At 40.9% G+C, this 26,164-nt stretch overlaps 1 protein-coding gene across 4 annotated transcripts in view; it reads right to left on the bottom strand.

Annotated features, from left to right (window-relative positions):
- The window catches only part of LOC148030368 (chaperone protein dnaJ 15-like), a 51,206-nt gene extending 25,356 nt beyond the window's left edge, over positions 1 to 25,850 (bottom strand). Inside the window, exons 1-2 of one of the 4 annotated variants that reach the window (XR_015692184.1) lie at positions 25,366 to 25,850; positions 8,408 to 8,503 (exon numbers count right to left, since the gene is read on the bottom strand). Coding sequence is in view for 3 of the 4 variants with exons in the window: in XM_087686691.1 (XP_087542817.1) it covers positions 8,408 to 8,503; positions 25,366 to 25,529 (260 nt within the window). In the remaining variant the exon portion in view is untranslated. The remainder of the gene's footprint in view (positions 1 to 8,407; positions 8,504 to 25,365) is intronic. The other 3 variants (XM_087686691.1, XM_087686690.1, XM_087686692.1) reach the window with 3 other exon arrangements.
- Between the last annotated feature and the right edge of the window lie 314 nt (positions 25,851 to 26,164).

The following is a 26,164-nucleotide window of genomic DNA, read 5'->3' as shown; positions in this document are numbered from 1 at the left end:
CGATGGAAATGCCCCAAATTCAATGGCTGGCTAGTCCTCCATCTGAATTCGGCTGAAATTCACCTTCAACCTTGTTGAATTCAAGTCTTGAAGCTTCCCATTTCTGGCATGCTTTCCAAGGCTACTGCTAAACCCTAATTTATGCTGTAAATTAGGGTTTACAGCAGAGAAATTTGCAATTTCTCAGCCTCCCAAGGGTCCAAATGCTGAGATCTTTGGAGCAAGGCTGTGAAATGGCTAGAAGATGAGAGAAAAAGCTGTAGAGAGAGAAAATTCAGAGTTTTGTCGCGAAGAATGATTGAAAATCAGTCAAGTGCAGTTGAGCCCTGCCACAACAGCATGTAGATGCAAAGAACTGAAGAAAATCGGTCATTTACTGTTGTTGACCTGCCTCAATAAACTATAGATGCTGTCTCTTGCTGTTGATTGGTCTTCGTTTGCCCCTAGCTGCCTCAGAAGGTCCTCCAATGGCTGCAAATCAGACCAGCAACCTCCCCTCTCTCTCTTGCAGACTGAATTTATAGAAATACCTCTCTCCAACCTCTAAAGACGTTTTTCAGTCTTGCATTGGCATTTTTCACAAGTGGCAACCTTCCCAAATGGTTTTTCCAACATTTTTTATAATTAAATATTAATTTTCAGTCTTAAAATACTGAAAATTAATCTAATAATTATTTCGATGCCTTCTGACTGGCCAATAATTAAATTGGCTAGGCAACTCCCATTCCCGAGTGTCTCTGCGCCATCCTTGACACTTAGATTGACATTAGGTATCATTAAACGCCACTTCTCTAGTGTCACCAACTGACACTTGTGGCCAAATGGATGACCTAAGCCAACAATTGGCACCAGATACCACCAAGTACCTGTGCGGCATAACTTATAGCAACTTTTGCCTTGGACATCCTGTGATTTCTTCGGGTCCCGCGCTCGTAACACATCACATGTGCATCATTTACTCAATCATGTGATTAAAAATTAATCCACAGGTTAAGTGAGGTTTCAAAAATACATGTCCTCATGACAGATAGCCTCCGTAATAAGCTCCACCAAATCATAGAACTCCAAAATAGCAAGAATCATAATCTACCAAATGCGATAGTTCTCACCATCGAGCTTTTGATGTGATAGAAGAGCCACTAACACAGGCATCTTCTGGTCCATGATTGTCTAAAACTCTATCTTGGTCTCAAAAGACATCTTCACACACTCCAACAGCTAATCCCCACGAGACCCATCATCATCAACCACCCTTCAGATTACCTACACAGAACACAAAAAGCAGCCCCCTCTGACTTTGTGAATGCAGCCTCCTAAGGCCCATCATCAACTCACCAACCACCCTTCAGATTACCTATACACAACACAAAAAGCAGCCCCCTCTGACTGTGTGAATGCAACCTACTAAGGATCTCCTTTGCTTATCCCGTTCCTTCACTCGCTGAAGGAGATGAAAAGGTAAAATCTACACTTGAAGGCCCAGAATGCAACCTTCTTCCTTCTCAAACAACAAAAATCAGTAGCAGCTTCAACAACTTTGCTCCTTTCTCGCACACCCACGCTCACCTTACCAATTCAAAGGATTTGATGGTATCGCGGCAATGGATCCATGAAACTAGCCTTTTTTCTATGGATGGGTGGTAATTCCCTTATTATAACTTAGTTGCAGCAGCAATATTTATTACAAAATTGAGAAATGCAAATTAACTCACAATCTTGGACAATAGATACCCTTTTGGCCCCAAAATTGGTGTCCCTTTCGATATTTCTTTAACTTAATTGAATAAGTTGGTATACAATGGGATTTTCCCAATCCCTTTCGGTATTTCAACTCTCCTTGCTGTCCAAAATGACTAGTAATTACGTCTTCAATCTGATTTGCCCCTTGACATGGGCATCAATTGACCTTCATCCACTTTGATGGAGATGAAAAATGCCCCAAATTCATTGATTTGCTGGTCCCTCCACTTAATTTTGATTGAAAACACCTTCAACCTTGTTGAATCCAAGTCTTGGAGCTTTCAATTTCTAACACGCTTCACGAGGTTGCTGCTAAACCCTAATTTCTATTGCACATTAGGATTAACAATAGAGCAATCTGAAATTTCTCAACCTTTGAAGATCTCAATGCTGTAATCTTTGGGGTAAGGCTGTAGAAAGGCTAGGAGATGAGAGAGAATGCAAAGGAGAGAGAAATGTCAAGCTTTCTCTACGAAAAACTAAAGAAAATTAGTCATTTACTATTGCTGCCCTAACAAACAGTCATGGAAGCTGTCACCTACAACTTAGGACCACCACACAAACTACTACTCCCTTCTATATGCTATCATTTGCACCACAAGGACCTTGGGTTGTTGTCGCTTGCTCGTGGAGGGCTCCAAACTAATATCACATGCTACAAGACTAATCCCTAGTGGTTGCAAATCACATTAGCAGCCTCTCCTTGCTCTCTAACAGCCTCCTTCTCTATCTCACAATGGTTGAAATAGACTTCCACCAACCCCTAAAAACGTTTTTCTCACTTGCATGGGCAAGTTTTGCCAAACAAGTGACAGCCTTCTAATCTCGTTTTCTAGCATTATCTTTAAGTAAATATTAATTTTCAGTCTTTAAATACCGAAAATTAATCTAATAATTATTTTGATAGCCAAAAACATAATCTGACTAGCCAATAATTAAGTTGGCTAAATAACTTCCATTCTCGAGTATCTCTGTGCCATCTTTGACCATCAAATTGGTATTAGATACCATTAAACGCCACTTCTCTAGTGTCACCATCTAACACTTATGGCCAAATGAATAACCTAGGCCAATAATTTACACCAAATACCATCAAGTACCTGTGCAACATAACTTATAGCAACTTTTTAAATCAACATTCCGTGATTTCCTCACGTCTCGAGCTCGTAAATTTACTCTAATCCCAATTACACCTCACATGTGCAACATTTACTTAATCGTGTGATTAAAAATTAATCCACATATTAAGTAAGGTTTTTAAAATACATGTTCTCACGATATGTAACATCTTACTAAATCACCTTCACTCATATCTCAAGTTACTTGCACAAATAGGCAACACGTCTCATTACACACTTGATACAAAGAGACAAGTTTATCCCAAGCATCCTAAATATGAGAAATTACCTATCTCTTACACAATAGTGCAATCAACGCACATGCATGGGCATCTCACTCATCCCATCTCAACTGATCAACTGTGGGAGAATGAGAAGTAAGTACTAATGACCTACTAGTTATTGAAGACACCCTCGATGCACTTACGCCATTCTATGTATCAAGGACTACAGATGACCTCTGTGTACCAAACACGCATCCCCAAAGTTGCTTTACAACCAAGATAGGTCTCATTATGTGTGTCCAAATTGGATAATTGGGCCCAATCAACTTATTATCATTACCAAACATGTTGAGCAAGTCGTTTTGTGCAGCCATTGCTTGCTGCAAATTGCTGGTATTTTTTGTCAATTGCTGTCAAAAGTACAAAGGCAAGTGCCGCACAAAAAGAAGTCAAAGGGGAACTCAAAAACTGACAATTTTACTACAAAATGTCGATGGAGGAGCTAAATGTCAGAAAATCGAATAAAATTTTCTGCCAATTTCCCTGAATATTATGCAAGATGACAATTTGGGCCTCAATGTCAATGAATTTGGGAAATTTTCACAAAAGCCCCAATGTTTATAATGTAATTTGGTCAAATTGTGGCTCAAAAACAAAACATCCCAAATTTTGGTCAAGAAATTTTGTACAGAAATAACGAATCCCCAAAATTTTCAATGAGATTTAGATGCCTTGGATAAAAGCCCCAATTTTCTAGAAAAAGTTGTGGAAATTGATGCCTGCCTTGAAAATTCCAAAAGTTGTGCTTGTGAAGAGGTTCCATGAGAATAGGGGCTATTTTGTTAGAGCAATGTTGATTAAGGTTGGTACAAAAATAATTTTTCCATCAAGGTGTTGAATTTGACATGGCAGGTTGTCGACATGAGGCCATCAAGATAGGAGCAGGTTGGCATTTTTGGCACACACTGTCGGGCTAGGATGGCATCAATATTGCACACACAAGTCAAGACTAACAGGACTGCTCACTAAAAGTCAGCCAGGTGTCTCTGGCCAGGTGTCAAGCAGACTGTTCATGATGTGGTGCTGACTGCAAACAGGGAAACATCACACCAGGCTGCACAAGCTAGGTGCAGGCTGCATAGAAAAGGACACTTCACAAGTAGGTTGCACAGGGCGAGAAACTTCACAAGTACATATGTATGTATAATGTGTGTGTGTGTGTGTGTGTGTGTGTGTGTGTGTGTGATGTGGTGCTAAATGCAAACAAGGAAACATCACACCAGGCTGCACAAGCTAGGTGCAGGCTGCATAGAAAAGGACACTTCACAAGTAGGTTGCACAGGGAGAGAAACTTCACAAGTACATATCTTTTTTTTTTTTTTCGTAAAAGGCACAAGTACATCTCTCTCTCTCTCTCTCTCTCTCTCTCTCTCTCATATATATATATATATATATATATATATATATATATATATATATATATATATATATAAAGGCACGTTTGGCACACAGACTGGCTGAAGTAGGCGTGTAGAAGGCAGCACATGCATGATAAGGAGCAAAGGCAAGACCCCAGCCCCCAATGAATCTGGAGCAGCAATAGCCAAGCTTGAGGCTCAATGGCAGCGGTGGCAGCCGCAGCTTATGAGCTGAGAGGTGGTGGAGCAAGTATGGCTCTAATACCATTGTTAGGTCTAATGATCAGCCTACACACATGCGCAGTGCACGCACACATACACACACAAAGTGAACAATGAGCAACAAGAGAGGTCAAAGTGCTAGAATGCCACATCCACTAATGTGAGAATGGAATGAGAGTGCAATCACTAAGTTACTAAGGTACCAAACCCAAAGTGGATGTTCATACAAGGGAAAACCCTTCTCTAGCTAGAAGGTACTTATGGTTAAAGGAGCGTTCACACTAGAACAACACAAGAGCATGATAACTATAACATCTAGCTCCCACCTTGATCAAAGTCACTGACTAGACTAATCACCTCTTAGTTGAGGAAAGACTATCCACTTGGGACATAACCAAAAGTCCAAGTTCTTCACAATCAAGCCCAATGGCACTTTGTACAATCCATTTTTGTGTGGTCTTGATTATGTCTATACTCCTCCTTCCATTATAGGGCTAACTATAAGTCACTTTGGAGACCAGATCATTACCAATATGGAGTAAAAGAACACTTGATGATCAAAGATGTTCCACAAGGTAATCCTTTATCTTTTATTTCAGTTGAGTATGAGTCTATTGCTTCATATTCATCTTCACATTTCCTACCCTTCCCTCCCACTTTCAATGCGGATTTAGACATCTTTCTAGAATACCACTTAAGACCTACCATAGATTACCCAATCTTAGCCTATATTGTCTTTGATTCATATTTAAGCTTTAGGGCATCATTAGACACTCAAAAATGTATCGGTTTGCACCCTGATACTTTGTTGCTAGGACTGCCACCTGCACACTTTGCACCTCTATTGAGCGAAAAATGCATTACAAACTTAATTATCTCTTAATTACAACACCAAAACTCAAAATTACCAAACTTTTATTAAAAGCAAGCACGGGCCCTATGAGAAACATGTAGAGAAGGAGGGGGGAGAAGGAGGCTCCAATCTTCCTAAGCTATCACAATGGGAATGAGGCTCTAAATATCGATCTTCACATCGCTCTTCGCAACAATCTAACTAATGGGACCACCTACTGAAGGAAGACTAAATGATCTCCTCATTTGAGTCATCAAACCTGTCAAATTGGTACCCATATCACTTCAAATAGACCTACAAACACACACAAAAACTCTAGCATTTATTGGGCTGCCCGAACAAAGGGAAAATCACCTACATCCCTACAAAGAGTGATAGATCTGCTCCAAACAACAAGTTGAGTGTAGTCTTCTCTTCGTAGAACCTCCAACTCCTCACTTTGGCAATGATACCATGTGAGATTGTGTTGCATGAATAATCAATACTAGGCAAGGAATGAATAACAGTCGGATCTTGAAAATGTCCCTATTAGACTCTATCCCTTGTTCACAAAGAGGAAATGTCCAAGACAAATGTGATTAACACTAACAAGGTTATGCACGAGCGTATGGTATAGACTATGAGGAGACCTCAAGCCCAACTGTGAGAGGATACTGTTCTGGTTGCAACAAAGGATAGCCTTCACATAAAATGGATGTAAAGAATTGCTTTGAACATGGAGATTTATACAAGAAAGTGTATGTTTGCATTTATCTTGCCATGAGGATGCTAGAGACCTTGTTAATTCCTACAAATTATAAAAAGCTTGTTGAGCCAAAAAAATGTGGCATAAACCAATTAGCTCTTTATAACAGCCCCAAAACATGATTATTACCAAAAGTTTCATTAAATGACCGCTTTCCTTGAGAGTCTATGCCCCATAAGCCAAACCCTGATTTGGGAGGGCACGCTCGTCTATAAATAGACATGCTTTCCACCGCTAAGCCTTTTGTTTTTTTGGTTGCATTAGTCTTCCATGACCTTTCAAGCTGTTAGCACCTTGTGTCACCCTACTGCTGCATTTGTTGTCCTTCTACAGTTGCCAGATTCCATCAGCATTGCAGCCCCTACCCAGCCTACGTTTGCTGCTCCTACTACTAGGTGACAGGCTGTCTACCACTTCTCCAACTTTGGACACAGTCCATGAGAGTCTTTGACCCTAGATCTGCCATTTCCAGCTGCCACCCTGCTCAACCTGAGTGCTGGAATAGCTGTGTTTTGGTGCAGGCCAGGTCATACAGCTGCTATTTTGGAGGTCTCCATCAGCCATCTGCACCCTATTCTGGGCAGCACATTGCTGCATTTACCAGTTCCAGCTCTCCATACAACTGTGTTTTGGTATCCAGCCTGCTGTCCTTCCACATTCAGCTTTTTCTCCACTCCGACTGGTGGTTATAGACCTTCAGATCCATCTCCAATAGATATCACTCTCAGACTACTCCCATTGCTCTTCCTTTGAGCATATTTACACTTTCATTCGTTTACAGCATCAAGGTTCTTTTTCTTTTCTATTAGTGTTTTGTGTTCTTGTTTGAGTTCCTATGTTTTAGTCGTGTTAGTATATTCTATGTTTTCTCAATGCAAACCCTAGCATCACAAATCCTTGCATGGATTTGGAGCAAGCACTTAGACCATAGTCAACAAACAAGATGGGTGAGTTTCCCATCAAGTTGAAGTTTTCTGCTTCACATCTTGATTACTCATTATGTGTAAAGAAGTAGATAGCAAGGTGTTGATAATTGATTGTTACAAGTCAAATTGATCATGATATCGATGACTTCATGATGCATTTTAAATAAGATGTGAAATAAAGTATTTGGGTGAGCTCCAATACTTTATTGGGAATTGAGGTAGTGACATACAATAAGGGAATTCAGCTTATATAGAGGCAATATGATTTGAATATGCTAACAAAGTATGGAAAGGTAGCTTGTAATCCAATTTTTGTTTTGTAGGAGCAAAAGGTAGAATTGCATGCTCATGCAAAAGAGTTGTGAGAAGACCCTACTATCCATATGCAAATAGAGGAGAGTTTGATTCACATGCCTATCACTAGGCCAAATTTGAGGATGGAATTGAGCTAGTGAGTGAGTGTATGCATGCCCAAGGAAATTGCATTGGATACGGCGAAAGGCATTTTCGGGGTATACATGTCCACTCACCTAAATGTAGAAAAGGGCAGATGTTTGTATGCACTAGATATGGCAAAAGGCATGTCGAGGTATACATGTCCACTTACCTAAATGTAGAAAAGGGCATATGGTACAACCATCTGCCTATGAGGATGCTAGATACCCTACTTATGTGTACAAATTAGAAAAAGGCTTCTCTATGGCTTGAACCAACTACCTAGAGCATGGTCAAACAAGATTAGTGAGTATCTTGATTATAAGTGATTGTGGCATGAACAATTGTTACAAGTGACTATGTCGTCAATGATTTTCAGGAAACTTTTTGAAGAAGGAATTCAAAATGATGGATTTGGATAACACTTTTTGGGCATAGAAGTTGCCACACATAATGAAAAGATTTGGCTTGTATAATTGTAGTTTGGTTTGGATATGCTATCAAAGTACGGGATTCAATTCCTTAGAACAAAAAGCAAAACTATGTACTCACTCAAGAGAGTTTTTGGAGGTCCCCATTGGATAAATGCAAGTAATAGGAAATTTGACTTATATAACTACCACTATAACAGATTTTGAGTCATGAAACTACTAATGTCTCTAGTTTTCGAAGTCAAAATGCTTGCTTTCATAGTAAAATATTTCTAAAGTGCAATCAACTCATTACCAAGGCATGTCATGTTTCTCCCAAACAATGCATTTCAAGATATCGACTAAAGGATTCACACACCGCCTCTGATGAGTAAAATTCTTCAACAATAACCTACAAACCAATTAAATCAAATTCAATTAAGAACATTTTAATGTTAGGCCAAAAATTTAAAATAGGGATGAAATTGACTGCTCATTTAAGCCTATCTAGAAAATCTTTAAATTGTTTTGGAAGTTTCAATGGGATCTTAGGCAGGAGAAACCCCAAGGTTCTCAACTCAAGATATTAATGGAGGAATCAGTTAATAAAAATATGTTTATTGTAAAAATAAAACTAATTTACATATGAAATTGTAAGCTAAGATTAACCTAGGCTCCAACCAATCAAAATATTTGTGAGAAAATACTAGCCACCAAATCCACAACTATGCTCATTATATAGCATGACAATTATTCATTTTCAAAATTAAATGAGTAGGAGATCAAAAACCTTAAAAATCAACCCATAATTAAGGACAAGTGACCAAGTTGTATGCAAGGCAAGTTTCTAGGAGCATCACTAACGAATTCAAGTCAGACTAACTCAACAACCCAAATTAGACAAAAAATTGGGCATGGATTTTTGGAGCTACTCACTAGGTCTCCTTGACAAAACTTCAAAATACGAGGCTTCCTCTCATTTTTCAAGCATTTCCACTTCTTCACTACATGCACTCAATGGTACACAAGAAGTAAATGGAGGGCACCAATGGGGGAATTAGGAGAGGACACATGAAGGAGAAGAGCCACAAAAAGTACGAAGCACAAAGGAGGATGTCAGAGTAAAACAATGCTGAAGCGTATGCACGGGTTGAGGATGTTACTTGCTATCAGTGTGGGCATAAAGGACATAAAAAGCCCAATTGCCGATACTACAAGAAAGAACAAGAAAGAAAGAAACAGCAAAGACAGAAAAGGAAGGATGACCAAAAAGATGATGACAGCTCTTCCTCAAAAGAAGTTGCAAAGGCAAATGTTGCATCTAGTGTGGTCATTGAAGAACTTCCTGACACTGGAGAGATACTTGTTGTGCCTCATGCAATGATGTAGATGTTATGGCAGCAACAGGTGATATGCACATCACCAAAAAGAAGGTGATTGACGTCTTAATTTCAGCCCATGATGGGCTGTCCCAATCATGGATAGTAGACAACGGTGCCTCTTTTCATGTTACTCCCTCTTTGGAGTCATTTTCTACATACACTGCAACTAGCCTAGGCAAGGTTTAACTGGGTAATTACTATGCATGTGATATAGAGGGTGTAGGTACCATTCACTTGGTCCTTGAAAACGGCCAAGAGCTGATTTTACAACATGTCAAATATGTACCTCGCAAGAAAAGTCTACTAGCAATTGGGCAACTTGATGCAAGAGAATATTTTACTACCTTTGGTGGTGGAACTTGGAAGGTCCACAAGGGCTCTATACTGATTATTAAAGGCGGCAAAAGAGGGACTTTGTATTATTTGCATTGTAAAGCATTACTTGGCAAGTTCTTGGCCGTGATTGAAGCTCATTCACAAATAGAACTTTGGCAAGAATAGGGAGATCTAATGTAAAAGGCTCTGGTCTCAAATTTTGTAATGATTGCATGTATGAAAAACATGTGAAGTCTCCTTATTACTCTAGTGTTGTTAAGAAGTTCAATGCTCTTGATTTAGTACACTCTAATGTGCACTATACCTATTAATTCTATTGGTAATAAAGGCCCTCGTGCCTTTTAATGTCCTCGGGTGTGAACACACCCTTAGCACTTGTACTTACACATATATATCTATCTAAAAACCTAAAGTGGTACACTCGTCATTGTACCCAAAAATCGTGCACACTATCTACACTGCTCTCTCTCACTCTCTGTCTCGTTGCTGCTAATGAACACTGAAAGTCTCAATCTTCGTGCCTCCCGATCACTACAAACTAGTATTAGAGCGGGCAAGAGACAGCTCAGGTGTTGCAAAAGTCCCAGGTGGACTCGACGAGCAAGAGTCGGTAGTCGACTAGTGCAGAAGCGACTGCAGCTGAAGAACAGCCAAGGCGACTAGCAAGAAGCAAGCGAACCGACTGCAGCTGACCAATGATAAGCGAGCAACTAGCAGGAAGCAGGTGTTGCAGCATGGCATCTGACGAACAGCGAACGGGGACGGCAGACAAGGCGTGACGGTCGACGAGGCGAGCTGCACAGCGCTGATGACAGACACAGCACGATCGAGCAGGTCACAGGTCCAACGCATGGCGGCACGGTCGAGCCGGTCAATGGACCCCCTGTCACAATTTCGTTTTAAATCAATTTTTTCTTAAAACCCCTTTTGCCCCCTTTTCCTTTACCGAGTGTTCACACCTACAACCACAGAGTGCAAATCTGTGTCTTGAAATTTGGGGGTTTTCCCAAATTTGGTGCCTAACACATGTTGCAGTGATCTCTGGACCAAAATTTGCAAACATTGAATGCACAGGCCTCACAAAATTTTTGGGGATTCTCAAATGCAAGTGAGATTTTTTCTTGGAGGAGTCAATTTCACTGAAAATTGTGCAATCTTGGCCCAAAAATTTGGGCCTTTTCTCAAATTTGGAGATTGTGAGGCAGGACAAGACAATGTCTCAAAAATTGAAAGAATTTGTGACATTTTGTCTCCAACATTTGGGGCTCTTCATGTACATGCGATTTTTGGCTGAAAATTATCGAATTTCTTGACATTGATGCACATTTGACCCCGTGCAATTTGGGGCTTTTGCAATTTGGACAAAATTTGTGCGCCATTTGGTCATTTAATGTACATCCAGGTTCAATTCCATGCAATTTGGACATCCAACACTTGGAAAATTTTTGGGGTTTTGTTGAAATTGCTCTATTTTGGAAAATTGGCCTATTCTATGCATCACAAAGAAAATGCAGATATGTGGTTAATGCTTTCAACACAAAAATTTTGGGGCTTTTGACCGTGCGTGTTAAATTTTATACCCGTGGGTACATGTACAACAGAAATTGCAGCTAACATTTGGAACTTCTCACGTAATGTGATGTATTTGCCCTTGGAACAGCTGTAATCAGTTGTTGAATGCTGTAGCACATGGTTTCGTGCTTCTAAAAATTTACTTACAGATCTGAAATTTCTGCTTCTACGTGGTCATTTATTGCTGGTTGGTACTTGTTTGTTCCTTTGTCACTTGTGTGACACTTTGGGCCTGCATTTGCTGTTTTTTTTTTGTCACATTTCCGCTGAAAATCATGGCTGGCAGCAGTGAAGCAGTAATCTCATGCACATAAGGAAGCTTGAAGAAGCACATCACTTTGCAGTTTGGCAAAAATAGTGCTACAATAACCTGTTGCAAAAGAAGCAAGCAAAGCCTATTAAAACAAAAACAAGTAAAACCTGGAGATATGGAATAGGACGATTGGGATGAGTTCAATGATCTTGCACGCTCAACCTTTGAGCTATCGATTTCTCATGCCTTGTTGTTTAACATTGAAGGTTTGGATTCTGCATATGCTCTTTGGACTCCACTAGAAGAACTGTATGCGCAAAAGAGTGCCGCAAGTAAAGTGTATTGGCTGAAAAAGCTTATGGATTTGCGTATGAAAGAGGATACAACGATGTCTACTCACTTGAGTAGTGAGTTTAACTCCATTTTCAGCCAGCTGGTTGCCTTGAAGTTCTTGATTGATGAAGAATTTAAGGCTACATTCTTGCTTTCCACTCTTCCAAAGAGTTGGGATACATTCAGGACAGCTATGAGTAATTCTAATGCGATTCTTTTGTATTCTGAGTAGAGAGTGCTCTACTCATGGAAAAATGAATCGACAAAACAATGCATCCAGTAAGTCTTCCAATGCTTTGCATACTAGGGGCAAACCAAAGCATAAAGGCAAATCTGATAGCAAGGGACGCAGTAAATCACGTGGCAAAGATGTTGAATGCCATCATTGTAGCAAGAAGGGTCACTTTAAACGTGATTGCTACAAATGGAAGAAAGAGAAAGGAAAGGGCAAGAAGACAAATGATAGCAAGGAAGAAAAGAAAAAGAGTCAACCTAAGAATAGCAGTGTCAAAATTGAAGAGGTGAATGTAGTCATCATGACAGTGACAATGGGAATGGCGTACTCTTTGTCTCTTCACGCTTTGGTGCACATGCTTTACTTGCAAATACAGATGATGACATGCATACCTGGATTCTCGAGGTGCTTCCTTTCATGTCACCCCTCATCGTGAGTGGTTCTCTACCTATACAGGGGGTGGACATGGTGTTGTCCATCTTGGGGACAACTATGCATGTGACATTGTAGGTATTGGCAGTGTGCAATTGCAGTTTTAACATGGTTCTATCTTCACACTTCAGCATGTACGGCATGTATCTCAGCTCAAGAAGAGCTTGATTAGCACTGGGCAGCTAGATAATGATGGATTTCATACCACCTTTGGTGATGGGAAATGGAAGATTTGTAAGGGATCTAGAGTAATTGCCAAGAGGTTCTAAAAGTGATACCTTGTATCCTCTCCACGTATCTAGTGTGAGTGATCATGTTGTTGCCGTGACCGAGCAGCCAAGTGTTTCTTTGTGACATGGCCGATTGGGACACATGAGTCAAACAAGAATGAAAGTGCTCTCTCGTTTGGGTTGCCTTCCTTGTCTTCCTCATGCTGATTTTAAGCATTGTGATCACTATGTTTATCGTAAACATGCACAGATGTCTCATAAAAAGTCTCTTTTGCTGAAATCTTCTCCTCTAAAGTTAATACCTTCTGATATATGTCAAATGCCAGGATTATCTTTAGGGGAAAAGAAACATTTTGTCACCTTTGTCGATGATGCTACCCGGAAGGTATGGGTTTACCCTATTTGTAGCAAGGATGAAGTGCTTGACTAGTTTTAAAAAATCTTGGTATTGGCTGAAAATCTGACTGATAAGACACTCAAGTGTCTTCCCTCTGACAATGGTAGGGAATATATGTCCAAGGCCTTTCAGCCATTTTGTAACGGCAAAGGGATAAAGAGGGAGCTCACTGCCCCTCATAATCCACCCCAAAATGGCATTGCAGAGCATATGCGTCAAACCATACAAGATAAGGTCCGTACAATGCTATCTCATGCTGCATTACCCCATGGTTTTTGGGCAGAGGTTGTTATGGCAGCCGTACACTTGATTAATCGATCACCAAACAGGTCTTTGGGAGGGGGAGTTCCCCAAGAAGCGTGGTCGGGCAAGCCACCTTCATATGCTCACCTGAAAGTGTTTGGCTGCAAGGCTTTTGTGCATATTCATAAAGAAAAACACAACAAAATTGAGCCAAAGTTCTATAAATGCATTTTCCTACGATATGGTGACGAGGGTGAAATGGGCTATAGATTATGGGATCCCGAGAAAAGAAAAGTAGTATGCAGCAATGATGTTATCTTCTGAGAAGATCGCATGCATAAACAACCTAAAAAGACTAAGGAGGTCCGTAGGGTTGTATTCCAAGAAGATATACCTTTTGGACAACAAAATGTGCCCGTTGTACAACAACAAATACCTGCTGTAAATGAACCTGTAAATGCAAAAAAATAATGCTGGAAATAATCAACCAGCTATTGCCCATCATAATGAGCCACTACATGTGCAGGAACAGCCAGGACAGCAAGCTGTTAATGCTGATTTGCAAGCTGAAATGCCAGGACAGCAAGCTGAAAATGCTCAACAGCCAGCAAACAATGATCATTGGGTTAGGAGATCTTCTAAGGCTACTAGACAACCTGATAGATTCATTCCTAGTGCAAACAATGTGGCCGATTATGTCATGTTGACAAACTGTGGTGAACCGTTTTGCTTCAAGGAAGCAATGGACAGACAAGACAGCAAGAAATGGTATAAAGCCATGTTGTCAAAAATGGAATCTCTTGAAAAAAATGACACTTGGGACTTGGTGGAGTTGCCTAAAGGGCAGAAAACACTTCCATGCAAATGGGTTTACAAGACGAAGGTCACTTCTAGTTCCTCACCAAAGTACAAAGCAAATTTCGTTGCGAAGGGATACAAGCATGAACACAGAATTGACTTTGATGAGATCTTCTCTCCTGTACTCAAGATGACTACATTAAGAACCATTTTGGGCTTGGTTGCAGCTGAAGATATGGAGCTCATACAAATGGATGTAAAGACTGCATTCTTACATGGTGATCTACATGAAGACATATATATGCAGCAGCCTCAAGGGTTTGTTGAAAAAGGGAAAGAGAAGATGGTATGTAAACTCAAAAGGAGTTTGTATGGGCTGAAACAAGCACCAAGAGAATGGTATCATAAGTTTGATACATTTATGCAGTTTCAAGGTTTCCATAGCAGTCAAGTGGATCACTGCTTATACACCAAGAAGGCAGTAGATGGCAGCCTGATTATCTTGGTTCTTTATATTGATGACATGCTGATTATTGGCAGGGATACTCATGCCTTGGACTCACTGAAGCAAAGTCTTCATGGTAGCTTTAACATGAAGAATCTCGGTGATGCAAATCACATCCTTGGCATGAGAATACTCAGAGATAAGTCGAACGGATTGCTCTATCTACTCAGCAAGAGTATATCTCTAACGTTTTGCAGTGTTTCAATATGGAGGGGGGGAAATCAATTGGGGTTCCATTGCCTCCATATGTGAAACTCGGTGCAGAGGACAGCCCTACATTTGATGATGAGACGATTGAAATGTCCAAGACACCATTTGCTTCAACTGTTGGCACTTTGATATATGCTATGGTTGCTACACGTCCTGACATTGCCTTTACAGTGGGAGCGGTTAGTAGATACATGACAAACCTTAGTAAAAAGCACTGGGAAGCAGTGAAAGGTATTATGAGATACCTTAAAAGCATACTTTGATGTATGCTATGGTTGCTACACGTCCTGACATTGCCTTTACAATGGGAGTGGTTAGTAGATACATGACAAACCTTAGTAAAAAGCACTGGAAAGCAGTGAAAGGTATTATGAGATACCTTAAAGGCACAAAGGAGTTGTGCATCTTCTTTGGAAAGCAAAAGGCATCTGTCGTTGGCTTTACGGATACAAACTATGCTGGTTATGCGGATTGCAGGAAGTCCACTTTTGGGTATGTGTTTACTTTCACAGGAGGAGCAGTCTCTTGGATCTCCGAGCTACAAAGTGTGTTGCATTATCTACTATAGAGGCAGAGTATGTGGCTACCACTGAGGCATGCAAGGAGGCTTTGGCTTTCACGTCTGGTGGGAGAGCTTGGCATTACAGAGTTACCTATTCTCCATTGTGATAGTCAAAGTGCTATCATGCTAGCACGGAATCCCGTCCTTCATGCGAAGACGAAGCACATACAGGTGAAATGTACCACTTCATTAGAGATGTACTTGACAGCAAGAGCATTGAGCTTGTCAAAGTGCATACAGATGTTAATCCTGCAGACCTTCTAACAAAGGGTGTGAACACACCCTTAGCACTTGTACTGAGTGTCTCGATCCTCGCAGTCCCCGTCACTACATAGTGCCGATGGGAGCATCTTTGTACGCTTACCAGACATTGAGCAGTGCGGGTTATGCATATTGAGCTTTTGGATCGTTGAGACCGAGATCTCCTTGTGGATGATATATGGTTGATATACCTTGGTCTGTGTAGATGTACTTGGGCTGATTCGGCTTTGTATTCACTGAGCAGACACCGCCTTGTGTTAGGTCTTGGCAGTGGTATGTACATTTTGCCCTGTTGATTGAGGGTGTACCGACTTTATTGACGGACTTTGTTTAACATGCTTGGGTGTTGGCTCATGTCAGTTTGACCGTTACATGTTGTTCATGCCTGCTTGATGCTAGTTTTGCATTGACAGTCAGTGATTGACTTTGAATATTGGGTTTTGAATACTGTCAGCTCTCATTGTACACTGATGTCATAAATTACAACAAGCATATATCTTCGGACTGTCATGTATTTTTCATGTTAAACCATCCTAGTTTGATGTTCTTTTGATGGTACTTAGTGGATAGCATCATTCAATACTCGTTTCTCGCCATTTTGCCTTGGTATGTGTTTTTTGGTCATTTTTTGTAGTCTACAGCAAGCAGTTTTGAACTGTCTGCACTGTTTCAGCTCGCAGTTTGGCATTTTCTTCCACTGATAGTGCTATCTTCAACATCACTAAGCTTGATGGTACGAATTATACCTATTGGAAGAGCCCAGTTTGGCAGGTATTGGTGCAGAAATCACAGATAAAGCCACTAAGGTTGAGTGGAGAGCAGCCCAAAACTATGACTAATGACGAATGGATGGAGCTTGATGAGTTATGCAAGTCCACCCTCATCTTGTCTCTCACTAAACAGGTATATTACAATGTGGTTGAGGAGGCACAAAGTGCTTGGCAGCTTTTAGATAAGATCAAAAACCTCTATGACAAGCAAAGTTCTCCAAGTCAAATGTATTGGCTGAAATAGCTTATGGATCTCCGCATAAAAGAGAATGTAACCATGTCAACTCATCTGAGCCAGTTTCATGCTCTTCTTAAGAACTTGGTTTCATAGGGCATTGATTTCAAAGAGGATGTCACTCCGTTGTTCTTGCTTGGAACTCTTAATGAGTCTTGGGATGTATTCCGCACTGCCTTATGTGCTTCTGCCACTACACTGAAGCTATTTGATATTGAGAGCTCTCTTCTACAAGAAGAGATAAACCGTAAGAATTTGGATGCCTCTCATGTGTCTCATGCTTTGACAATTAGAGGCCAACATGATGAAAATGCAAAGAATGACCATGGTCATGGCTGTGGACGAAATTCACAAAAATCTCAATCCAAGTCGTGTGGCAAGTCGCGCAATAAGTCTCGTGGGAGAAATGCAAATCTGACTTGACATCATTGTGGGAAGAAAGACCACATAAGGCCACAGTGTCATGAATTGCGCAATAAAAGGTACAAAGACAAGGGAAAAGAGAAAGTGCAAGAGAAGTCTTCTGATCGCAGCATAGTACCTACTAAGTCAAGTGTTAAAATTGAAGAGATCAATGTTATGCAAGCTGAGGATAGTGATGGGAATTATATCCTTGCAACAGCTTTATCTAGTGCTTTGCATATGTCACAGATGCGCTCTATGTATGCACAGTGTTGGCTCTTGGACCCAAGTGCATCCTTTCATGTGACACCTTGCCGAGAGTGATTCCATTCATACCGTTCTATTTCGAGTTCTATACACTTGGGTGATGACAGGTCTCTTGAGATTGTCGGCATTGGTGATGTTAGGCTACTGCAGTTTCCTTCTGGTAGCAGTTTTGTTATGCACGATGTACGTCATATACCTGTATTGACATGCAATATCATATCCGCTGGATAGCTTGATAACGCAGGATATCATATATCTTTTGGAGACTCTACATGGAAGATTACTTGTGGCAGGCTTGTGCTTGCAAGAGGTGCCAAGGCTAGCAACCTCTATCCCTTAGTGGTTTCTAAACCTACAACTAATCATGCTTTGTCTATGGGATCTTTACCTCATGTATCTCTTTGGCATACCCATTTGGAGCATATGTTCGTTAAGGGAATGAAAATGCTTTTTGGTTTGCAATACTTACCGCCCCTTGACTATTCCCATTTTGATTCTTGTAATCATTGTCTTTATGGCAAGCAGACTAGGTCTACGCATAAGAAGTCTGGTATATCATGCATGAGTGAGCCCTTGGCTTTGGTACATTATGATGTCTTTGAGCCCATGCCCTGTTAGTCTGGGTGGTGCGAAGTATTTTGTTATAGATGATTTTTTACGTAAGGTATGGGCTTCTCCCATAAAGTAAAAGTCCGATATCATGGCAGTTTTTCAGAGATGGCTTGCTTTGGTAGAAAACCAATCCAGGCATAGGTTGAAATGCCTTAGGACAAATAATGGGGGTGAATATGTATCACATGCTTTTGAGCAGTTATGTGATGAGAGAGGTATATCATTAATAGATCGCCCTGTAGTGCCATTGATTTCTAGGTTGCAGAGGTATGGACAGGAAAGCCTTCCTCTTATACACATTTACGTGTCTTTAGATGTGGGCATTTGCCATGTGCCCAAGGACAAGCATAACAAGTTGGATCCTAAGAGTATTAAATGCATATTCCTTGGCTATGGAGATGCAGAAGAGATGAGTTACCGTCTATGGGATCCGCAGGCGCGGAAAGTCATCTGCAGCCATGTAGTCTTCCATGAAGACAAGATGCATAGGCAACCTGAGAAGATAGTGAAGATAGTGAAGATACGCAGGGTTATATTTCAAGAGGAGCCACAAGCTCCCATACAACCAGCTAGACAGCCTGCAACAGTAGCAAGTACTCATGGCCAGGGTGTTGGACAGAATGTTAGGCAAGTAGCAAAGCCTGTAGTGCGGCGTTCTACTAGAGATAGACGCTATTGCAACGCATAAGGTTGAAGGTCACCACAGGGGTTTGGCAAGAGAATAATGTATGGGTGTTCAAGAGCTTAGACTCCAAAGATGGTAAAGATAAGAGAAAGGTTGAAGGTTTCAAGCCAAGTTCTTGAAGATGTTGATAAAGCTTCCAATTGCAGTTTCTTAGCAAAGATCACAATAGTATTATCTCATAAATTCTAACTCAAAGCTTGTTTTCTTGATTGTACGCAATCAAAAAAATCAAATACAATATGATGTCATGTATCATAAACAACTCTACATCCCATCATTCATACATGATGCCATAGCATGAATCAACTTTGCATGATTACATTCAATGTAGACTGTTAGGGACAAAAGCTTATGAGTCAATTACAAGGCTTGTAGAGCAAAGAGACTTGCTTCAAGAGAGCTTCAAATTGAGTTCCTGATAAGGATAAGTTACCACACCCAAGAAATAAAAGAAAAAGCTCCTCTTAATTCAACTCAAAGCATCTATGAATAATCTACAAACATTGCCATGCCATAGGGGCACATAATACTTACATATTTTGACAAGATGTCTTCTGTAGAGTAAGAAATTAATTAAAAGAACACTGTTGTAGCTAATTCTTTGAATATGGCTGAAGATATCAGCCCCAAATCAATCCAAATATCTTCTGGAATTCACCTCTAATGATAGCATAAACTTCCCCTAACACGGTGTCGGAGCGTTTGGTGTCGAAAGTCCACCACGGGGATAAGAGACAGCATGGTGAAGGGAGATTCAGGGAGAGGAGTAGACAGAAGAGAAGGGGTTCGAAGAAATTGAAGATGTAGAAGAATACTCCCAAAAAGAAATAGACAATGAAGCCTATCAGTTTCTTTCAGCATTATGAAAAGATATAACTTTAACAAATAAAAACATATATAAAATAACACCTTCCTCTATGCTGCTCAGATCGCCAATCTCATGCCTCCATTGCCTCCGAAAGGGGGGTAAAATATTAGGACACCTGGCCACAATTCTGCCAGATCACTCCTTCATCTTCCACTTCGGAGTGCTATTCACTGCCTGAAAACAACAATCGCACATCGGGCAATTTCACCAATCTCTCTTTTTACATAAAATCCTCTCAAATTGGCTGAAAGCTACATGCTTTCTTTTACATGTCATCCTAATCTAAAAGATATCTACAGTTTTATGGATTTTTACAAGAGATAATATTTGAAATACCAAAATTTGGCTAAAATCTAATATTTTTGAGCCATGGACACTAACACTAAGGTCTAAAATGGCATTGGCTCTCTAAATCAATAAGTAAGCCACACACTAGATTTTTTTACACGGTGTGCGCGTAGTGGCACGACAACGCCCACCTGACAAATTTGAGCCCTCCATGCACTATGTCTTGGTTACAAATGCAAGAGAGCCTCTCACCTATGATGAGGCTATGCGCAGGGGTGAGAGTCACTCCTGGGAGAGGGCTATGCAGTCTGAGAAAGACTCCTTGCATAAGAATATGACTTGGGATTTGGTTTCATTGCCTAGTGGCAAGAAGGCTCTGCTATGCAAATGAGTGTATAAGTTGAAGAATACCCCTCCACACCCCAAGCCGACTTATGAGACAAGACTTGTTGCTAAGGGTTTAAAACAGGAGTATGGAGTTAACTTTGATGAAGTTTTTTCTCCTGTGGTTAAAATGACCACTCTTTGCTTGGTTTTAGCCTTAGTCGCACAGCTTAACTTAGACTTGTACCAGATGGATGTCAAGACGGCTTTCTTACATGGGAACTTGCATGATGAGATTTACATGGAGTAGCCTAAGGGCTTTGCAAAGCTTGGCACGGAGCACCTAGTGTGGAAATTGAAGAAAAGTCTCAATGGCTTGAAGCAGGCACCTAGGAAATGGTATCATAAGTTCGATGCCTTTATGCAGTCACACGGCTATAGCCGTAGTGCTATGGATCCGTGCTTGTACACGAAGAAAGCATATGATGGATCTTTGCTTATTTCGATACTCTATATGGATGACATGCTATTAGCAAGGAAAGCTCATGATGAGCTAGATGCTCTTAAGACTCGGCTCAAGAAGAACTTTGAGATGAAGGATCTGGGACAAGCCTCTCACATACTAGGTATGCACATTAGACGCGACAAGTATCAAGGACTCCTCTACTTGTCACAAAGCGAGTATATTCATAAAGTCCTTGAGCGCTTCCGCATACAGGATGTGAAGCCTACTGGCTGTCCATTGCCTTCTTATATGAAGATATCACAAACCGATTGTCCGCAAACAGATGAGCAAAGGACCGAGATGGCCAAGATTCCCTATGCATCCACAATGGGCAGCCTTATGTATGCCATGATAGCCACTCATCTAGATATTGCCTTTGCAGTTGGTGTTGTGGCACGCTATATGGCTACACCTGACATGAAGCATTGAGATGCCGTGAAGGGTATCATGAGGTACCTGAAGGGCACTGCAGATATGTGCATATACTATGGCAGCCAGGATACAAGAGTCGTGGGGTATACTAACTTTGATTATGCAGGACATGCAGATAGTAGGAAGTCCACTTCTGGCTGTGTTCACCTATGCTAGAGGTGCTGTCTCTTGGATGTCTAGGATGCAAAAGTGTACGGCTCTTTCCACCACTAAGACCGAGTATGTTGCAACCACTGAGGCTTGCAAGGAGGCCATATGATTAGACCGTTTGGTTCATGACCTTGGTATTGATGCTATTCCTACACTGCATTCAGATTCTATGAGTACTATTTAGTTAGCCAAGAATCCGATGTTCCATCCAAAGACGAAACACATTGAGGTGAGATATCACTTCATACGTGGGGTCGTTGAGGACAAGTCTGTTGACCTTGTCAAGATCTCGACTAACCAGAATCCTACAGATCTGCTCACCAAAAGTCTCTCTATAGAGTGCTTTGCTTTCCTCAGAAGATTGATGGGCGTGGGATGAGATGATGTCTTTCCTCATCCTATTGTACATGTGTACATGTTGTACTGTCTTTTCTTTTTTTTTCTTTTTCACTCCTCACTGAGACAAATTCGCCTTTAAGTGGGAGGTTGTTGGGGGTAAAGGCACCTCCGCCTAGCCGCCCATGTATTACTACACTGACAGTACCCGCGCCTGCACACTACTTGCGACGAGCACCCATCACCGTCACTTTATTCTTTATTCTTTTAGTGACAAATAAATAAAAGGAAGGTCGGTCACACATTATGACTGTTGGAGTTTCCACATTGTGAGTCTCTCTCTCTCTCGCTCTTGCTCTCCCGTGCAAGCTTCAATCCTTCTCATTTTTCAAATCGTCCATTACACTGTAGCCCTGGAGGGAGATGTTGCACAAGATGTGCCTCGTGGGAGATGCATCTACTCTGATAATGTGGGGAGCAAAGATCAAAGATGACAATCTTCAGTGGTATAACAGTTCTTGCTACCGTAGGAGCACTTAGTGAACTATTCATCGATATGAGCCATAGCATTAGAGTATCAACTTGTAAAAGGGAGGGTGGGATGGCGAAGAAGATAAGGATAACTCTCGATGATGCAGCAAAAATGGAGAGGTAATAGAAAGATATTACCACTCTCGCAACCTATCTTTGCCTTCTCCGATTCAAAGAATCTTCTTGGCTCTTTGAGTACCTTTGGCTTTGATATGATATCAAAATATGATTGTTGTGAAAGCAAACCAAAGAGATAGTAGGGTTTGCAAGGAGAAACACAGTGTATGGCAAACATTGAGAGAGAGGAGAAGCTCAAAAAAACACAGAAGAAGATAATGAATTATGAATCACTGAATCCTGGTAAGTGAATCAAGCTAACACAACAAAGCTGAAGCTCTAAAGATAACTACATTGTCATGGGATATTGAAGGTAAATGTTGAACAATGAAGGAAAGAACAGCCAATCAAAGAGGAAGCGAAACGCAGTCCTCAACAGTTGTTAGAGATAAACAATATGCTGAAATCTCTCCAAGATTATGATTACCATCAAGGTGACTAAAAGGCAACTAGCTGCTGAGGAAGAAAAAGCAAGAATATATGATGAAGATCTCTCCATGTAAGTGGCTGCAGACACAGGCAACTGTTGGGTAGCCCTTTAGGAGTGAAAAAAACACAAAAACGCAGGTATCTAATCTAGGGCTGATAAAGAGGGTATAACCTGTTGTAAACAGCTTGGATCTACTACAAATGAAGCCTAATGATGACGTCCAATGAGGAGGGCTGATATCAAATGATGTACGCTACAAAATGCCAAGTGGACATGGATGTAGAAGCCACAAAAAAGGTGTGAACTGTAATAGAGAGGATAGAGAAAGGAGAGAAGAATATAGAAGAGAGTGACAAAGTGTCAAGAGGAATTAAAGTGTGAGATGAAGAATGAGGGAAGTCAGTACCATATTTATAGGCACAAACTATCTCAAGTGATGCCCCAACTCTCTCGAGTGGCACCCACTAAAATCTCTCAGGTGGCACCCCGGCTCTCTCTAGTACTACCTCGATGCTAAATAACGATCCAAGTAAAGCATTTTTGGGGCTGTAAATGGAAACCAAAAAAGGAATGAAGTAGGGGCAATGTACTAAATGACTTGGTTTCTCACCAAGGGAGACCTAAACCCATACCAAAATGTGAACACAAGAAGAGGCGATTAGAGAAACACAAGGTCATCAAAACCAAGTGAAACATTTTATGTTGACATATTCATATGTTAATTTGATACTAGGAGCACAATAGACTAGTGTAAGAAGAAATAGATAAAATGTGATTTTTGTGCAATCAAATATTGTGAAAAATAAGAAAAAAATAATGAAAAGTGCGCAAAATAAAAGATAGGTGAAAAATACAATTAGCTTTTAGGGTGTACAACAAACTAGGCTCAATTTCTGATTAGCTTTGACCTTCCTTGGAAGGGAAAGCACAATATTTAGAAAAAGTGTATTGTGCTCTCTCCTCTCCCTTTGGTATAGAGGCTTACCCCTCTAGGAAAGTTTCAATATAGTTTGAATTAGCCCGAATTGCTACAATCATTTGTCTTGGAGGGGGAGAGGAGTACATTGATGCCATCTAATTGATCTCCTCTGATAATCTCATGCCCATATTATCTCTACTAATATCCCCAAAAAAATTTCCCGCCTATTCTTGTAAAATCAGTCTCGCATATCTCTCAATACTTCATGTTGTATCCAAGCATTAAGTTTGTTCACATTAAACTCTCCCTCCTCCCCTACTATAAACACTATTTTTGTGCAAGAGCTATTGTAGACTGTTGGGATTTGGATCCACACTATACCTAGATGAAGCAAGCATGGTCTTGAGGAATACCAATAATAACTCTAGGTCACACGACACCCCACCACTATTCAAAGCAAGGATAGTTCACTCCCTCTTAATGCCTTTTATGGAGCTAGCAATGCCTAGCATATGTCTCACTTTCAAAGGACTAGCACTAAGCACTATTCTTCAAATACAAAACCCTTGATAAAGACAAGGATGTACATGGAAAATATGGATATCATCTAATATGGATATCATCTAGCAAACAAGCCATACGTAGCTTGCTACCTAACACAAATTGAAGGTTTGAACAACAATTATCCACACCATTTGAGGTTATTGGGAACTCATTCAAAGCACCTCTAACAGCATGAAAGAATGGTAAATAGAATTTGGAAGCCATGCACCTTCACATAAAAATTGATGTAATTATAAGGCAATACATGCCACCTTCGTGTCACAATGTATTTTACCCAGAATTGTATAGCCTAGTCACCCCTTACGCAGCCCTCCTAAAAGGTTAAGTCTTTTCCATATTCTATTTTAGCCTAGTCAGTCAGCCCTCCTAAGATGTGAAATCATTTTCCTTATTTTATTGTATTTCTTGGTATAAATCCCACATTGCATATCTCTTTGCCTTTGTTGTACCCGTGGGTACTATCATTTTTTAGTAATAGAGGATTCTCTAGAAAATAATAAAGGACCATCCAAACCACAGAGTTACTGAAAGTAACCCACTTGTTTACTTTGACTGGTTGGATTTAAGGATGGGAGAAACTTTTAAAAACTTCTAAGAGTACGATGAATTTTGTCCCATATATTCTTAAAAGAGTGACCTAGAGTGGCTAAGGAAGGCACCAAAATATCAATTATGGTGTTGTGATTGCTAATGGTGTATTCTATCATATTCCTCGTCTACTGAAATGACTAAGGATGCTCAGTTGGGTAATCGCTCTACTATGAATTACAGATCCTCCAAAACCAGAGTCTTGACATGAATTCCCATCTTTAAGACAATTTCTCATACTGCAACGCGAGGTACGCACGAGTCTCAAATGCATTGTGTATGGCTTACAGATTTCAAAGCAGCCAAACCTTAATTGGTTGTAACAATGTACACCACGATCGTTAATCACGTTTCATGTTCTGGCATCAATCAATAACCCGAACCTTAGTGGGATGTAACAGTGTATATCATGATCTTTAATGGTAGCCTATGTTCTGGCATCAATCAAATAGACCCTTCAATATGCTTTTTTCCCAAAAAAGAACAAGAAAGAAGGACCTACTTGAGGGCCAGCTTCCTGTAGGCAGACTTGATTTGTTCGTCCGATGCATCTTTGGCCACTCCCAAGACCTCATAAGGGTCTCGTCTGGCAGGGGGGGCAGGAGGGGCAGGGGGGGCAGGGGAGGCATTGCCAGCTGCCTTACGGGTCCTGGGAGTGTCTGGCATTTTGGTGCTGCGAAACCCTACGAAGGGGCGTGCCGCCCTAAAATGGAGCAATGGAGAAGGGCCTCATGGCAGGGCGGGAGAGCAGGGGAGCTGCTCCGGATTTATGTACGATGGCGGAGCCTGCTGAGGCGCGAGCGTGCAGGAAGAAGACGAGCTAGTAGTGCCGACAGAAAGAGACACACAGACGGAGAGAGAGAGAGGGGGGGGGGAGGAGGGTGAATTGGCGGGTGTTGAGCTTTCCTCGAGTTCAACGTATGTTGCTCTTTCTTTCTCAATACACAAATACATGGCTTTCAGAAACTTTGAGCCTAAGATTTCCACCCTTTTGCAAAATTCTATCCCCTATCTAAAACCTCAAATCTTATACTGTGGGTTGGGATCTCACCTTCTTATTTGGCATGCATACCATCGCACATGGCCGGTCACATGCCACACAATTCATGCCCCCATATTACAACTTTTGCATGTTGCCTCGTGCAACAGTCGCTGCCCACCCCAACCTATTCTCCAAGTTGAGGAGTCCTGTTACATCTCCAAAAGCCTACACACCATGTGCCTTGAAGCATTTCAAGAGATCCTACAATTTCTTTTGTGAGCATGTGTCTAAGTCTACTTGTTGTTGAGCCTTCTTGAGA

The sequence above is a fragment of the Lygodium microphyllum genome, chromosome 10 (assembly GCF_053477565.2).
Source record: "Lygodium microphyllum isolate KBCC chromosome 10, Lygodium_microphyllum_v1.1.10, whole genome shotgun sequence".
NCBI classification, from domain to species: Eukaryota; Viridiplantae; Streptophyta; class Polypodiopsida; order Schizaeales; family Lygodiaceae; genus Lygodium; species Lygodium microphyllum.
This window is presented reverse-complemented; position numbering and strand designations above follow the sequence as displayed.